The 17279-nt window shown below is 38.0% G+C and overlaps 1 protein-coding gene across 1 annotated transcript in view; it reads left to right on the forward strand.

Annotated features, from left to right (window-relative positions):
- The window catches only part of TAF1 (TATA-box binding protein associated factor 1), a 59413-nt gene that overhangs the window by 22708 nt on the left and 19426 nt on the right, over positions 1-17279 (forward strand). The window contains 8 exon segments of the mRNA XM_024555304.4: positions 515-726; positions 3681-3789; positions 4022-4120; positions 4419-4596; positions 8599-8666; positions 9967-10089; positions 10821-10913; positions 10996-11080. Coding sequence (XP_024411072.2) covers positions 515-726; positions 3681-3789; positions 4022-4120; positions 4419-4596; positions 8599-8666; positions 9967-10089; positions 10821-10913; positions 10996-11080 — 967 coding nt within the window.

Raw genomic sequence — 17279 nt, forward strand, 5'->3', positions numbered from 1 at the left:
AAAATAAATGCTAAAATTCCTTTATAATACAAAAAACAGTATCTAAATATAAATAAAGAAAAATTGAATTAAAAAATTAAAACAAAAGTTTTTTTCCTGAAAGTTTGGGCCAAAAACGTGGGTATGTATTATACACAGTAAATATGGTATTTCTTTTTTTAGCAGACTTTTAACTTTCTTTTTTCTTAAATATTTTATTTATTTACTTTTTGAGAGAGAGGAAGAGAGGGGGAGAAGCATCAGTGTGCAAGAGATACATAGATTGGTTGCCTCTTCCATGCCTCCAGCTGGGGAACCTGGGCTGAAACTCAGGCATGTACCCTGACTGGGAATCGAACCTGTGACCTTTTGGTTTGCAGACTGATGCTCAATCCACTGAGCCACACTAAGCAGGGCTGACTTCATTTTTCTACATAAAAAAAATTTCATTGAAAGTTCTTTTCTGGAAAGATCATAGGCTGAACTGCTTACGTTGCATATATTTCCTCTGACATTGATACTTTTCCTCCTGCAGCTGAAGTGTGGGGCTTGTGGTGCCATTGGGCATATGAGGACAAATAAATTCTGCCCCCTCTATTATCAAACAAATGCTCCACCTTCCAACCCTGTTGCCATGACAGAGGAGCAGGAGGAGGAGTTGGAAAAGACAGTCATTCATAATGATAATGAAGAACTCATCAAGGTTGAAGGGACCAAGATTGTCTTGGGGAAACAGCTAATTGAGAGGTAAGGGATAGCAAAGCAGGCAGGACATGCCATGGAAGAGATCTCTTGGCTCTTGGTGATATTGATGGGTGGCAGGGGTGGATGTTATGTATTCTCTGATGTGGAACTGAGGGCATAGGAACTTCGATGGAGTTTCCTCCGTAATTGTTGCCAGTAATGAAAATTACAATCTTTTGTTGTAAGGCACTTATTAAAGTTTTGCCACTTAACCTCAATTTTCTTATTTATAAAATAAAACCACCCTTCCCAGGGTAGTTATGAGGATAAAAATGAGAGAGACTGTATAAAGCATAGTGCCTGGCAATATAGTAGATGCTCTTTCTATTCTACTTCTAGGCACTCGTAAATAATTATTTGTAAGGTCCCTAATCTCAGAATGTTATAACTATGGACTATCCAAAAAGATTGAGACATAAACTATGCTTACACATACCTGTCTCTTACCCTCAGAGAATTTAATAGTGAAGTGGAGAAGTTTTTAAATTTAAATTTTTCCTTTAAGTTTTAGTTTGAAAACTGCAAACCTACAGGAAAACTGAAGAGGATAATAACAGCATACTATTATTCCTCTAAATTACCACTGTTAGCATTTGTCACATTTGTTCATCTTTATATATTTAAACTATTTTTGCTGAACTGTCTAGAAATAAGTTGCAGGCATCATGACATTTCACTTATAAATTCTTTAGTGTAAGGATATAACAATTTGACACTTAATTATCACACCTAAGAAAATTCACATCCATTCAGTAGTATCTCATATCCCATTCTTATGCAAGTATCCTTAGTTGTCTCAATGTCCTTTATTGCCTATCCCCAAATTCAGGATCCAGTCCCAGTTCAAACATTAAGTATTTTGAGTCTCTTTTAATCTAGAACTGTCCTTCCCACCTTTTTTTGGTTTTTTGTTTTTTTTTAATTTTTATTGTTATTCAGTTACAGTTGTCTGCCTTCTCTCCCCATCCCTCCACCCTACCCCAGCCAAACCTCCCTCCCTCCCTCGCCTCCACCCTCCCCCTTGATTTTGTCCATGTGTCCTTTATAGTAGTTCCTGTAATCCCCTCTCCTCACTGTCCCGTCCCCACTCCCCTCTGGCTATTGTTAGATTGTTCTTAACTTCAATGTCTCTGGTTATATTTTGTTTGCTTTTTTTCTTTTGTTGATTATTTTCCAGTTAAAGGTGAGATCATATGGTATTTGTCCCTCACCGCTTTTTTGGTTTTTATGACATTGAATTTTTTTGAAGAGTCCAGGCCAATTGTCTCATAAAATGTCACACATTCTGGATTTGTCTGGCTGTTTTCTCATTGATTATATTCAGATTAAATGTCTTTGGCAAGATTACTACATAGGTGGTATTATGTATTTAATACACTGCATCAGGAAGCTCCTAATCAGGTTTTCTTAATATTTTAATCATCCTGTTTGTTAAAGTGACGATCCCAGGTTCCTCTATAATAGAGGTATGTTTTTCCTTTTGTAATTAATATGTGAGTGAATGTCCTGTTTCCTGACAGTCAATCTCTTAATAGTCTTAGCGTCCATTGATGATCATTGCCTAACTCAGTTATTACATTGGGGGTTGCAAAACAATGGTTTATTTCTAATTGTAGAATTATTTCTACATTTAATGGCATTCTATAAAGAAAAGCTTCCCCTCCCTTTTTATTTTTTTCCCTTCACCATTTGTTCCCCACATACCCTCTTCCACCTCCATCCACCCCTTCCCCGTCCTCTTCCTTTTTGAGTACTACTATGGATCCTGGAATTTTTCCTTTGTAAACTTAACCTCATCCTTAATTTTGATGCCCATATGTTGTCCCAAATTTAACCCCTTCAAACTAGATCCTGTCTGCTTTTGAAATGACCCTATGAAACTTTGAGAACTTCTTTGCTTTCTAGCACAAGATCTTCTAGGCTCTCCTTGAAATTTCCCTGTCCCAGTCCTACAGTCCGCCATTTCTCTAATGGAGCCCTGGTTCCATTGATTAGGGAATGCTACTTAGAAACCAAGATCTAGATGTCATTGCTTCTAGGCTCTCAGTGGACAGAACTAGGAAATATTCATGTATTATAAATCATAGCTTCATAGCGATACCTCCATTTCAAACAATCTAGAGATTCTTCCTCGGCTCCCTCTGTTTCATATTTTCTCTGGCTCCCAATATCAATATATTTATTAATTTGCTTTGTCCTATGACACATACAAAATAGTTTGAGAATTACAATACCAGTATCACTACCAACAACAAACATATAAATTAGAGTCAGGTGTTTTCTGTAGATTGTTGTCCTTGGACTATATGCCACTGAAGTTATACAGTCAGGATATTATGTTCAAAATATATTTGAGTTCCTTTTGTGTGTATTTTAAAATTTGATATTCAGTTATATTCATTGTTTCTGATTCTTTTAAGCGTTGGACTTTCTTGTATCCTTGTTGACTTAATTTATCAATACTGTAATAGTCATGTTTTGAAACACATTAGAAGAGGAATTTTTTCTAATTTCCCAGTCCTCTTCATCCAATACAGTGGAAGGGAAGAAGGTTGATGGACTTTTAATGATTGAAGGAAAGTGAAACTAATTTGTTTATTTATTTAAAAAACCAGTTTTCAATTTTTTCCTTTTTTCCCTTCTAAGTTTTCTAGCTCTTTAACCTAACATAGAATGTTAGAGCTAGAAGAATTCTTGAAATTCGTCTAGCCTAGTTTCCTTGTCTTCTAAATAGGAAACTGAGGTGAAGCTGTGGCTTGCCTAGTTCTTTAATAATTTGGAGATCCTGTGAGGCCTTGCCTGGTCTGAGCCTTAGATTGTGGATGTCTGGCCTTCGGTTTGGCTTTTTCCTCCTCAGGTTCACGGTCAGGTGTTTTGGACCTTTTCACTCTAGTTGCTTTTTCTTCTGGGGACTAGAAATCAGGGACTGCATGCTATGACAGTGTTATTGATTGCAGTGCAGATGAGGTTCGCAGAAAATCTCTGGTTCTCAAGTTCCCTAAACAGCAACTCCCTCCCAAGAAGAAACGGCGAGTTGGAACCACTGTTCACTGTGACTATTTGAATGTGAGTATTTGCATTGCTTCATTCTGACCGAATGAGATTCTCTTTGCTCCCCCTAGCCCTCTAAGCCTCCAAGGCTGCATTCTGACCCAACCTTAGAGTCTCCCTTTGCCCTTGCCCTGAAAATTATGTAGACTCTTTATTACAAGATTTCCAAACTATATTTGTCTAGCTAGAAGAAAGTATTGTGTTTTTTTAATCTGTAGAAACATTCTGATTCCTTGTTTCTCCTTAGAGACCTCATAAGTCCATCCACCGGCGCCGGACAGATCCCATGGTGACATTGTCATCCATCTTAGAGTCTATCATCAATGACATGAGAGATCTTCCAAATGTGAGTTCATTGTATTCACATGTACAGCACGGATGGCAGGGCTCTTTGTTCTGTCTGTGACGTCAGATAGAGGACAGTAGAGTAGAATCGTAGGTACGTGGAACTCCTAATACTTTGGGATGTAGTTTTGGGTTTTTTTAAAAAAGATAGTTTAGAAGAGGAAACAGACTTGCTCCATGAGAAAGAGTCCTTTAAGAGTTGGTGGCCAGGTAGACAGGTCAGATGAGAGAGAATCTTCAGGAATTGGCTCTGGCCAATATTCTTTGCTTATGGACGGTCCTGGCTTTTGTTTGCACAGACATACCCTTTCCACACTCCAGTCAATGGAAAGGTCGTAAAGGACTACTACAAAATCATTACTCGACCAATGGACTTACAGACACTCCGTGAAAATGTACGTAAACGCCTCTACCCATCTCGGGAAGAGTTCAGAGAGCATTTGGAGCTCATTGTGAAAAATAGTGCAACCTACAATGGTAAGAATCATCTGTTCTTTGACTGAAGAGGTCACCTTTCAGTTGCTTGTTTATCCCTCACTAGTCATAAATTCAGACTAGATTGAACTGACTGGAAGGTCTTAGAGTGTATTAGTGAATTTTGGGGTTATGGAAATCAGGTAGTATACATTTTAGTCATTTAATATACAATTGACCCTTGAATAACCCGGGTTTGAATTGTGTGGGTCCACTTATATGCGATTTTTCAGTTGACCCTTGCGGTTCAAATCAACGTTCAAAAGTCACCTGGCAATGGGGATCCAGATATGCGGAGGGCAACTTAAGTTATACACGTGGATCTTCAACTATGTGGGCGGTCAGCGCTTCTAACCTCCACGTTGTTCAGGGGTCAACTGTATATTGCTTCTTTTTGTTCACACTTTTTAATGTATCCTCTGGAGAATTTGGAACCTGTGAGTTGGAATGAAATGGTTGCATGGGGGAGAAACTGGGAGGAACAAGAGGCCTAGGTAAAAAGAAAGGAAACATTCAATGTGTATGGAACCTGTGCAGAGTATGTGCTTGTGACCATATTCACTGTGTGTGAAATCTTTGATTTGGTCTACAAACCTATTATAGGGGATGTTATATGTCCACTTTGCTTAAAAGCTGGAAAAGCAAGGAGGAAGAAATCTTTCTGAGTTTTTAAAGGAGGAGGGGGACAATACAGCTTCTGCATGTAAAGGATAAAGTTTTGTGGTTTGCATTGTATCCTTGAGCACAGATTCATACGTCAATGTAGGGATTAAGAGTACAGAGCCTCTTACTACTTGTGTTACTTTAGACAAATTATTTAACCGCTCATAGCCTCCTCAGTTTTCTTATCTGTAAACTTGGGGCAATAGTAGTACCTAGATTTTAAGACCTTTCACAAGCAGGCCTGACCCATTTATTCTAGTGTCATCTCCAATGACTGGCTCCTTTTCCTACTGTGGACTCCTGCTATACTCAACAGTACATTTCACTAAACATCCTATGCTGTTGTTTTTATACCTTTGCACAGTCTTTGCCCTCTATCTGGAATGCTCCTTCTTCCCGGTGGTTAATTTCCGTTCATACTTCCAGACCAATTCATATCATCTCTTCATGAAGACTTACTCAGATTGCCCAAAATAAACATTTTTGATATTCTGTGCACCTCTAGCACAATTAAATTAAGTCGACTGATACAGCTTTTATTGTTATATGTAAACATGTATATCTGATTGCCCCACCACTTTGTGACTTAACAGAGACAGTCTTACTCCTCTTTGTATTTCCATGGCCTAGCAGAGTGCCAATACATACAAGCAAAGAATAAATTTGTTAGGCCCAACTGTCATTCAGGTTGCAAGGATAAATACTTAAAAACCAGATTGGAGGGGAAATGAGAAGGAGAGAGTTGATTTTGAGAACACAGAACTGGAGATATCTGTAGTTCATTTAGGTGGACCTGTTAGCAGAAAATTAAAAATTTAAAAGTTACAACTTTTTCACAGCCTTACATGCATATCATACAGCAGGGTTGACTGTAGTTACCATGTTTTACATTACATTCCCAGTGCTTATTTATCTTATAAATGGAAGTTTGTATCTTTTGACCATCTTTCTCCAATTCTCCCTCCCCCAACCTCTAGTAACCACAAATCTGATTTCTTTTTTCATGAGTTGGGGTTGGTTTTTTTTTTCAGGTTCCACATATAAGTGAGATCATATAGTGCTTGTCTTTGTTGTTACATGTCTTTGCATGTGCTTAGAAATTTCTTTCTTGAACTCTGCTTTATTTGGCACTATTGAGTACTTTTTCCTTCTTTGATACTTTCTTGTTTTAAAAAGATTTTATTTATTTTTAGAGAGGGGAAGGGAGGGAGAAAGAGAGGGAGAGAAACATCAATGTGTGGTTGCCTCTCACGCGCCCCCTAGTGGGGACCTGTCCCACAACCCAGACATGTGCCCTGACTGGGAATGGAACCAATGACCCTTTGGTTCACTGGCCAGTGCTCAATCCACTGAGCCATACCAGCCAGGGCCCTTCTTTGATACTCTTTTTCTCCCTTTTGTAGGAGTACTTTATCTAATTCCATCCTACACTCTTCATTCTCATGACTTAAGAAGCTACCATATATCCACTGATATCACTGTTTCCAACCCATACCTCTCTATTGAACTCCATACTCATATTTCCAATTGCCTGCCAAACATATCCATTTTTCAGTGCCCTACTGGAAGCTGTCTGGTTGCCTTATTTAGATTGATAATATTACCATTCATCTAGTTGTACAACCTAGAAATGTTAAGTCATCTTTGATTCCATCCTGACTATTCCACACGCATAGATCCCTAAGTCCCCATTAATTGTACCTTCTAAGTTTTGCTGGAACATATCCCTGCCTTTCAGGCTTCATTGCTACTATCTCTGTTGAAGCCCTTCTCATCTCTTATTCAACCTCTTGTAACAGCTTCTAAACTTTTCCTATGCTGCTTACCTTAATTCTTCACACTGTTGACAGGGTATTTTTTTCTAAAACACAGATTTGAAAAAATATCCTCCAGCTTAAATCTTCAGTGGCTTTCTGTTGCTTATGAGACCTTTGTAATATGGCCCCTCCTGCCTTTCCAAGTAATGTTTGCTGTTTTTTCTCCACACATACCTCTTTTCCAGTTGTATCAAACTACTTCTGGTTTCTGTTGTGAAATGTACCACATTATGTTTCTAAGAGTTTTGCTTTACTTCTGTGTCTTTGCACACTTTTTCCTCTCTCTGGAATACTTTTCTACCTTATTTCTACCTGATGGACTTCTCTGCATTGCTGACACTGCTCAACTGTCAGTCACAACAAGCCTTCCCTACTCCTCCTCAGTACACAGATTTAATTGTTGTAAAACAACTTACGATATACTTCATATGCAACCCCTCCATATTTTATAGCAACCACTATATCTCTCTATTCACACTTATACTCAGTTTTTAAAAACTTTCTTATGGAAATTGTTAGCCATATACAGAAGTGGAGAGGATAGTAAATAAATCTCAGTGCACCTGTTCATCCAGTTCAGCAATTACTAGCATGGGGCTGATCTTGTTCATTGCTTACTCTGTACTTGCAGACATTTTAGTATTTCATCCATGGAAACTTTGAGCACTTAAAATCTGTCTTACAATGATTTTTTTTCTTGCCATTCTCTTTGACTAAATCAAGAACTGTTTAAGGTAGGACCTGTGTCTTATTTTCTCATTATTGAATATGTCATTAAACATTTGTTGAATTGAATGCTAAATTAATTAGGGGTTGAGAAAAGAGCTGAGGTTTAGGCTCTGGGGAGCACTTCCAGGAAAGAATAGACAGGAAGATAAGCAAAGAAGTACTGTAAGGAAGTAGTCAGAAGTACTGTCTGGATAAAAGTGTGTTAAGTATCCTGGTGAGCTTACATTAGGGCAGCCATAAGCAGGGAGTGTGTAGGAAATCGGTTCAAGGATTTTCTGAAACTCTTTGTTACGGATTTCAGGGAAACTAAAGTCTGAGGTGAGATGGAGATTCTTTTTTGAGACAGGCTTTCGATTAGCCATTTGTTGGGAGGACATTACACACTATGAGGTCTGCAAACAAAAATTGCAGTCACAAATTCTATATGCTAAGTATGGAAAGGTTCTTTAAATCATGTACTGATCTCCTCAGCCATCCTTAAACAAATTGTCATTCCCCATCCCCATAGTATCATTTTCAAGGTATTAAAGGCAGCAGTATCAACTGTAATACTACTATGTGTGGATATACACAAATAAGAGTTAAAATTAATTTATTAATTTGTGTGTATCTACTACTATTTGTTAGGCATTAAAAGTGGAGATAAGACTGGTATATCTGTGTAACCCAGTGGCTAGGCTGGTGCCTGGCACATACTCAGTGCTTAAGTAAATGTGGTAAAAGCCTGGAGAAGTGTTGGCAGCTCTTGCCTCCTGTTTTTAACAGTTCCATCTCTTCTTGTTTCTCTGTGATTTAGGGCCGAAGCACTCATTGACCCAGATCTCTCAATCCATGCTGGATCTCTGTGATGAAAAACTCAAAGAGGTAAGACTTTAAAACGAGAGAAAGGCCGTGGACTTAGAAGGTGGTGGGTAGCAGGGTTGAGTAAGTAGGGGATGTAACAGAAGGAAGAGTGTAGAAATGTGGGAGTAGCGGATTTTTAGTATGTTAGAGTGGAAAGGACCTGAGAAATTATATAGTCCAATCCTTTTGTAGATGGAAAAACCGAGACCCTTAGAAGAAAAGGACTTGTCTTGGGCATCATACCTAATAAATAGTAGAGCTAGGATTAGAATCTAGAACCCACGTACTTCTTTAGAAACGGTCAAGGAGCCCTGGCTGGTGTGGCTCTTGAGAACCAAAGGGTCGCCAGTTCGATTCCCAGTCAGGGCACATGCCTGGGTTGCGGGCCAGGTCCCCACTAGGGGGCGCGTGAGAGGCAACCACACATTGATGTTTCTCTCCCTCTCTTTCTCCCTCCCTTCCCCTCTCTCTCAAAATAAATAAAATCTTTAAAAAAGAAAGAAAGAAAGGGTCAAGGAAAGTGATTTTCCAGGAAGTCATTGGAGCTGAGAGACTGATTTGGCAGGGAGGAATTTTAATTTTTGAAAGATTATTGATCTATATTTCATCTTCTTACCAAAAAAACAAATATGGTACTTACAAGCTTATAAAAATGCAGTGGTGATAATGATAACGATGTTAGTGTTGAAGTGGACGCTTCATAAAAGAAGATAACCAAATAACCAATAAACATGAAAAAATTCTCTACTTGATCACTGGGGAAGTGCAAACTTAAACCATGATTAGATACCACTATATACCTACCAGAAAGGCTAAAATTTAAAAAGACTTAAAAAGTCGATAATACTAAGTGTTAAAGAGTACGTGGAGCAGCTGGTACATAAATTTTTCCCTAATATACTCTGAAATGAATTTATTGGGTTAGATTTCCCTTACACAAAAGTCACTAATCAACAGTGATGTTTTCAGGGTTTTCAGCACTAGTTTTATAGCAAAAACAGCATGCAATTAAAACCTAACTAGGTCAAGGTGTTTTTGTTATGGAAGCTAAGGTTTTGATGCCCAGGAATGTATATTTTTGGTGATCTGTAAGAACAGAACACAAAATACCTAAAGGAGTGGTTGGTACATCATTTTTGGTCCTTTTACTGGAATATCATTTATCTGGACTTTCTGCCTGAAACTGAATAATCGACAATTCATAGCTAGACTTTTTGAGGCAAGGGCAGTAGACAACTGAACCTTAAAATCATCCTTAATTCTGGGTGATGATTACACCTCAGGGAAGTCACTACCTGTCTTTTGCTTTGTTTCACACCAGAAAGAAGACAAATTGGCTCGTTTAGAGAAAGCTATCAATCCTTTGTTGGATGATGATGACCAAGTAGCATTTTCTTTTATCCTGGACAATATTGTCACACAGAAAATGATGGCAGTTCCAGATGTAAGTGGTTTCTGTGCTAAATATTGTGAAGCAAGAACAGGGGAAACGGAAGAGCGGTAGGGTGTGCATGTTTACGTATGTCAGGGATTCTGCAGGGTGGTGTTTGTCAGTTCACACTGGCATACAGATTTAAAAACTGATTTTTTTGCTCTATGTGTGCATTATCATTGAAATCAAAGACACCAGGAATCTGTGGATATAGAGAGGTTGTTTCTTCTTAACTGTTGACATTCAATCTTAGAATGCTCCTGAATAGCCCAGGAGAGAAATTAGTATGCCAGCTACTGGGAAGCTTTGGGTTTAGAGTTGCTTTTTGAACAATGACAGTTTGATAATTAACCTGTGTTTGTTTTTTTGTTTCTTTTTTTTGTCTTTTGCAACTTCGTGACAGGGCTACTGTGTTGATTCTATGTACCATTTTTGGTTCCTTTTGTGTTGTAGGCATATGTTCTGTATGTGTAATGCTATAAAACTTCTAGATGGGACTAAGGAATAAGAAATTTTAATTATGAGTATGGAGCAGGGGTTCTTACCCCATCAGGGTATAGGAACTCTTAAAAGGAATACATGAACCCCTTAAATGACATAGTTTTGTGTGATTGTGTGTCTTTGTGGGAAGAGGGTCTGTAGTTCTGTCAGAGTCTTAGGAATATCTGTGACCCGATGAAGGTTGAGAATCTCCAGTATGAAGAATGGTTTTTATTTAATTTCTCATGCTTTCTTTTTATTAGTCTTGGCCATTTCATCATCCAGTTAATAAGAAGTTTGTTCCAGATTATTACAAAGTGATTGTCAGTCCAATGGACTTAGAGACTATACGTAAGGTGGGTGATTTGATCTAAGATGTCTTTTTGGAATCAAGTAACTTTGTATGTGTATCTGAGTGCCTAATTCTTTTAATCACAGAATATCTCCAAGCACAAGTATCAGAGTCGAGAGAGCTTTCTAGATGATGTCAACCTTATCCTGGCCAACAGCGTTAAGTACAATGGTGGGTATATCGTCTTGTTTTTTCCTCTTTCCATCAATCTATCCATCTAACATTAGTTAGCATTATTAAAATTTAAGTGCATAAGGAAGCCATGAGCAGTGATAGTCAGCAGAATCAGTCAGATGTCTTACTCTGCCTTTTTAAATGCAGGCACATATTTTAGTGTATGTGTTCTATAAAGTTTATTAGTAACTTTTAGTGATGAAAAAGCAATTCACATTTATTTTTTAACTTTGGAAAGCACAGAAAAATGAGATGAGAATAAAAATCAAGTGGATAGTACTTTGGACTTTGAGTTATCACTGATTTCCATGAGATATGAAAACTCAACTGTGTCCTAGGCCCTTAGATGGAGCTTAGGGAAATGTGTGACTTATAGGCCAAGGTGAGCTTCCTCAGAGCATGGAGTTTTTGCTCAGTGTATGAACTGATTGAATAGTTGATTGAGCACCTAATATGTGCTGGCACTGATGCTACAAATACAAAATCAAATTAGATATGGTTTCTGCCCCCACTTGGTTATAGTTTAGTTAGGGAAACAAAAGAAAAATTATGAAACTTAAATATTATTGCTAGATGCATGTGGAGTGCCAAAGAAACACAGAAACAGGGTATCTAAATCAGAGTGGGACTAGAAGCAGCTTTCTAGAAAAGAGTTTCCTTAAGCTGAATTCTAAAGGATCAGTGGATTTTTGCTAGGCAGAGAGAACAGTAATATGTAAAGGCACAGAGGACTGAAGTTACATTATAGGGTTATGAGATAAGTTGTTGGGGTTGCAGTTAAGTGTACATGTTGGTGAATGACTGGTTGTATGTGGAGAGATACATAGGAGTCAAATCATAGAGGGCCTGTGTGCCATATGCCAAACTTAAGAGTTTTTACTTTATCCTAAGTGGGAGGACATTGAGGGAATTAAGCAGCGAAATGACAATCCCATATAACTCATTAAGCAAAATAGGAGAGGGAGCTAAGGGCATTTGAGAGAATTGACTAGCATACTGAGGTCTCAATTGAAAATGCACATGATTCTAGGGCTTTTCTTCAGCAATAATTAGCAGCCCAAGTAGTATGGCTGTAAGTTTGCCAGAGAGAGTGGACAGAGAATTGGAGGGAGGAGATTGAGGAGAGGATTTCTAGACAACCAGAAAGACAGATGAGGAAATGAGTGATCTCAGCAGAGAGAACAGGATGTTCGGTATCACAGAGGAATGAAGAAACAGGGAAAATTTGGGGGACTGTACTTGACTAGAACCTATGTAGTTCAATAAGGGAAGTGGTGGGAGATGAGCCTTCCATTCTTGTCTGGGTTCGGTTAAAAGAATGTACTTTCTTGTGCTTTTCTTATTGCTCATTGGAAATAGAGCATGGAAATGCCCTTTGTCGGGTCAGTTTCCTATCCATTATTGTCTCCTGAAAATACCTAGAGCTAATCAGCCAGAATTCTGGTAAAATAGAAGGCTCACTGATGTCCAGTAATGATTATGACAAATGATATACAAGCAGGAGTGTTAAGAAAGGCTGCTTGGCCTGGTGATGGCTGGCTTAAGATATGAGGAGCTTATATGTAAAGCAGTAAGAAAAATCCAGAAGATGCTAATTGAAAAATGAGCAGGGGGCAGATGGATAAATCACAGAAGACCAAAATTAAATAGCTAATGAATATGAGTAAATATTCAGCTGCACTTAGTAATCAAATGCAAATTGAAACAAAGAGGTGCAATTTTTTTCACCTATTAGATGAGCTCATTTATTTAATGGACATATTCAGTGCTAGTGAGGCTTATTGCTATTGGCAGTACAAAATTGTAAGACATTTCTGGAAAGCTCTTTGGCAGCATTGAGAGAGACTTAAAAATAGTTAAGTGAACAGACTTTATAATCCAGTAGGCTTGAATTTGGATATTGGCACTGCCGCTTAATAGCAGTGTGATTTTGGATAAGTAACTTAGCCTTTGCTTTCCCATCTGTAAGATGGGAATAACTAATAGTACCCTCCTCAGAGGGCTGTTGTGAGGATTAACTAAAATGATGCATGTGGGTGCTTAGCATATGGTAATAGGATAATAGGATAATAGTCTATCCTAGTCAGAGATGCCAACAAAGATGTTTATGACAATGTTATTTGTGTTAATGAAAAATAGCTTGAATGGTTAACATAAAGGGAATGTTATTGTGCCATCTGTGTGATGGATTATTATGTAAAGATTGAAAGCTCTTTTTCTTGAAAAAATCTAATGGCAAAAAATGCTTGCAATGTTAAGTGAGAAAAGCAGGACATAGGACTGTTTATTTCATCTCAGTTACACTTTTTAAAAAAAGATTTATATATATTCATATATTCCTGGCCAGGAGACTCAGTCGGTTGGAGGGTCGTCCTGTACATCAAAATGTTGCAGGGCACGTGCCTAGGTTGTGGGTTCAGTCCCCAGTCATGGCACAAATAGGAGGCAACTGATTGATGTTTCTCTCTCCCGTTGGGGTTTCTCTCTCCTTTCCTCTCTCTCTAAAATCAACAAACATATCCTTACGTGAGGATTATATATATGTATGTATATTTATATATATAAAAATTTAGATTTATTTTTATTTTTTGGATTTTTTTGGTGTGACAATTTGACATCCCAATTTTTATATATTTGCAAATAGTTTAATTTTTTTTTTAATTCTGGGGGTCAAATAAAAAAGCTGTCTGCATGCCAAATATGGCTCCAAGACAGCTGGTTATCAACCTCTGGCATAGTAGAAAACATACCTCAAAGTAGGGGTTTTATTTCCACAAGGGAAAGTACGTAATGATTTGGTAGCAGCAGTGGAGAGCCTATAAGGCTGACGTCACCCTTCCTTAACCAGTGGATGGCGGTATAAGGAACTTCTGATTAGGTCTGTAGGTGTTAGGTGGTGTCATATGATATGAAATGGGACATCTTTTGTACTGAAAGGGGCATCCATCGTGGAGTCGAAGGTGTATATGAGATGTTTCCTACTATTAGGTACTATACACAAACTAATACTTTTGCTTCAAACTTGTTTGATTTGGCCAGATACGAACCTGCCTCTGTTTATAATTAATAGTAACAAAGTTCATGTTGAGTCTATTTCCTATTTAAATTTTTTTTTACTGACCAAAATTAGTAGAATGGTATTTCTAGTTAATATTACTTTGACTCTTTCCTTTCAAGTCCTTCACATATAACACTGCATGTAAGTATAGTTCCATAGCATTTTATATACCTTCATTGACTTATCCTTTATTATCACATATGTAGTCCATGAGGTATAATGTATATAGCCAGAACGCCCAGCACCGAAACTAGAGGCGTTAGGCAACAAGAAGTGGAAGATAAGAACGGTGCACATAAAACGGCACCTGGAAGTCTGCGGTACGTGTTAAAGGACTCCGTCTTGTACTTAAGTGGTGGTGATGGGACTGCACTATAATAAAGTTCAAGGCCGTATGCCTGCCAGGTACCACACAGGTGCTGAGTCCGTCTCAGCCTCTGTTTATGTTCAGATAACATTTGAAAAGAAGATTAATCAGGGAAACCCAAAACTTGGAATTGGAGCTACTTGCAGTGGTCTCAAAAGGCATATGCCATTCCATGTCCGTGAAAGGAGGGCCGTGCAGGTAAAGAAACCCCTCCTGAAAAACACAGCCCAAACTCCTGCCAGTCTTAACAAAGCCATAAGGCCATAAGTAGGCAAAGGGAGGCATTACTACCTAAATGTTTGATTAAATTTGAAATGAGTCTGTACCAGTAGGTGGTGCCAAGCTATTCATGATGAGATCTTTTTTTTCCCAAAGAATTGCCTAGGAAGTTTCTCCTCGCATGCTCTTCAAACCCAAAAATCAACTCTAGTAAGAAGCCATCTTCAGGGTGGATCTAGGATAGGTAGATCATGTGTGAAAAACAGAGCTTGAAGTTTTGGAATGCTCAGTGGGACCCTTCAGTCTAAATTAGATATAAAAAAAATTGGGGGAGAACATTTTTTTTCCACTTTTGTTTAAGTCCCAACCCTGTGTTCGTTAGCTCTGATAGCTGTTCTGTTTACAGGACCCTTCGTGGAGTTTTGTCCTATACATGTGCAGCTTAGTATTCAGCCAAAGGCTCAAGGGAGCCTCTCTGCAGATCTTAAGTTATTTTTCCATGGAGCTCCCTCCTGTCCAGTTCTGCCCTGCAGTTTCCGGCTGTCTTAGCTTCCTCAGACTTTGAGACACTGTCTCTGTAGCTTAGTGAGACTGCTGTGCCTTGCTTGGGTTTAGTGGGAAGCCATGGACAGTTGTAGGGCTCACTTGTTTATTTCCATCCCCGTTGGTCAGTGTTTGAAAGTATTTTTCTACTTTTCTGGTTAGAGTGGGAAGACTAGTCCAATGGCAGTTACTTCATCATGCCCAGAAGGTCTTTTAATTTTGTTTATTGTGTTTTCTGACACAGAGAAACTTCATTTTTAGGTACAGGTAAGGCAAAAGTAGGCTTACAGTTTTAATGGAAAATAATACAATAATTAATAAATAATAATACAAGAATGATCGCTGTTTTGCGTACTCACAACTGTAAACCTACGTTTGCCCACACACTTTTTAAATATTTTTCAGTCTTTTATGGTTTCTGTTTTTGGTATAATTGTTTAAAAGACCTTTCCTACCCAACTATGGTAACCCAGCTATGTTTTCTTCCAATACATATAGTATTTTAAATACTAGCAGGCTTATCAATTTTTAGCAATAGAAAGTAACATAATAGATAAATATTTAACTTACTTTTTCTTCCAAATGATTAGCTGAAGTGTCCAAGTTCTAATTATGGAATAGTCTATCTTTTTCTACTAATTGAAATATTACCTTTATTATATACTAAATTCTTACGTATTTTTTAGCCTATTTCAGTGCTTTCTATTTTTTATTTATCTGTTTTATTTATCTGCTCTTATCACCAGAGAGTATTACCGTGATCATCAACCAGACTTTATAATTTTAAATTTCTTGTCTGTCTTCACCCAGTTGTTCTAAATAAACTCGAGGATTGTTTTTGTTAGATTCTAACTTGTCCCCAAGTAAATAAATAGTTTAGAAATCTTACTTAATTTATGAATTAATTTAGAGTGTATATCTTTATAATATTGCATTTCTCCATCCAGAAGCTTATGTTTCTTCATTTATTCACATTTTCCTTTACATCCCTCAATAAAGGTTTCTTTTTTTTAAAGATTTACTTACTTTTAGAAAGACGGGAAGGGGAAGAGAGAGGGAGAGAAACATCCATCAGTTGCCTCTCGCATACCGCCAAGGGGGACCTGGCCTGCAACCCAGGCATGTGCCCTGACCAGGAATCAAACCAGCGACCTTCTGGTTAGCAGGCTGGCACTCAGTCCTTTGAGCCACACCAGCCAGGGCTCAATAAAGGCTTCTAGTTGTCTTTATATATATATACTTTCTAGGCATCTTTTGTTTAATTTATTCCTACATGAATTTATTAATTTGTGGCTATTGAGAATCTATGTTTTTGTTGTTGAGCTTATTCCTAGGTAATTTAAAAGTTTTGTTGCTATTGTACCTGTGCTGTTTTCTTCCCTGTGTGGTTATTATATGTAAAGGTTTCAATCAGTTTGAAGAATATGAATAGATGATTCATTATTGATCATAGGTTAATATGCTTAAAGTGTTTGCATACTTGTATACAATCACACATTGCTTAACAGGGGGGATATGTTCTGAGAAATGCATCATTAGGCCATTTCACCATTGTGTGAACATCATAGAGTGTACTTAGACGAACCTGGATGGTAGGGCCTACTACTGTCAATGTGCTGTACTTTTATAGGACCGGCAGCGCAGCAGGTTTGTTTACACCAGCATCACCACAAACACATGAGTAATGCGTTGTGCTGCAATGTTACTGGGCGATAGGAATTTTTTAGCTCCATTATAATCTTACGGGACCACCAGCATATATTCAGTCCATCGTTGACCCAATTATCATATTGCAGCAGATGACTGCACTTCTCTCCAAGTCTATCCTATGAGACTACTCTGTAAGTTTAGCCATTAATAAATAATAAAGATTCTTTTGTCTGTCAATGACTCTTCTGAGGTTGGGGCCAGGATAAAAATATTCCTACATCAAGGTTAAGTCTGTCATATCGTTGAAGAGAGTAAAATCTCCCTCAGTTCTGCTTCAGCCTCTTGCTGTCATCCTTTGT

This window comes from Desmodus rotundus, chromosome X, assembly GCF_022682495.2.
Source record: "Desmodus rotundus isolate HL8 chromosome X, HLdesRot8A.1, whole genome shotgun sequence".
NCBI lineage: Eukaryota > Metazoa > Chordata > Mammalia > Chiroptera > Phyllostomidae > Desmodus > Desmodus rotundus.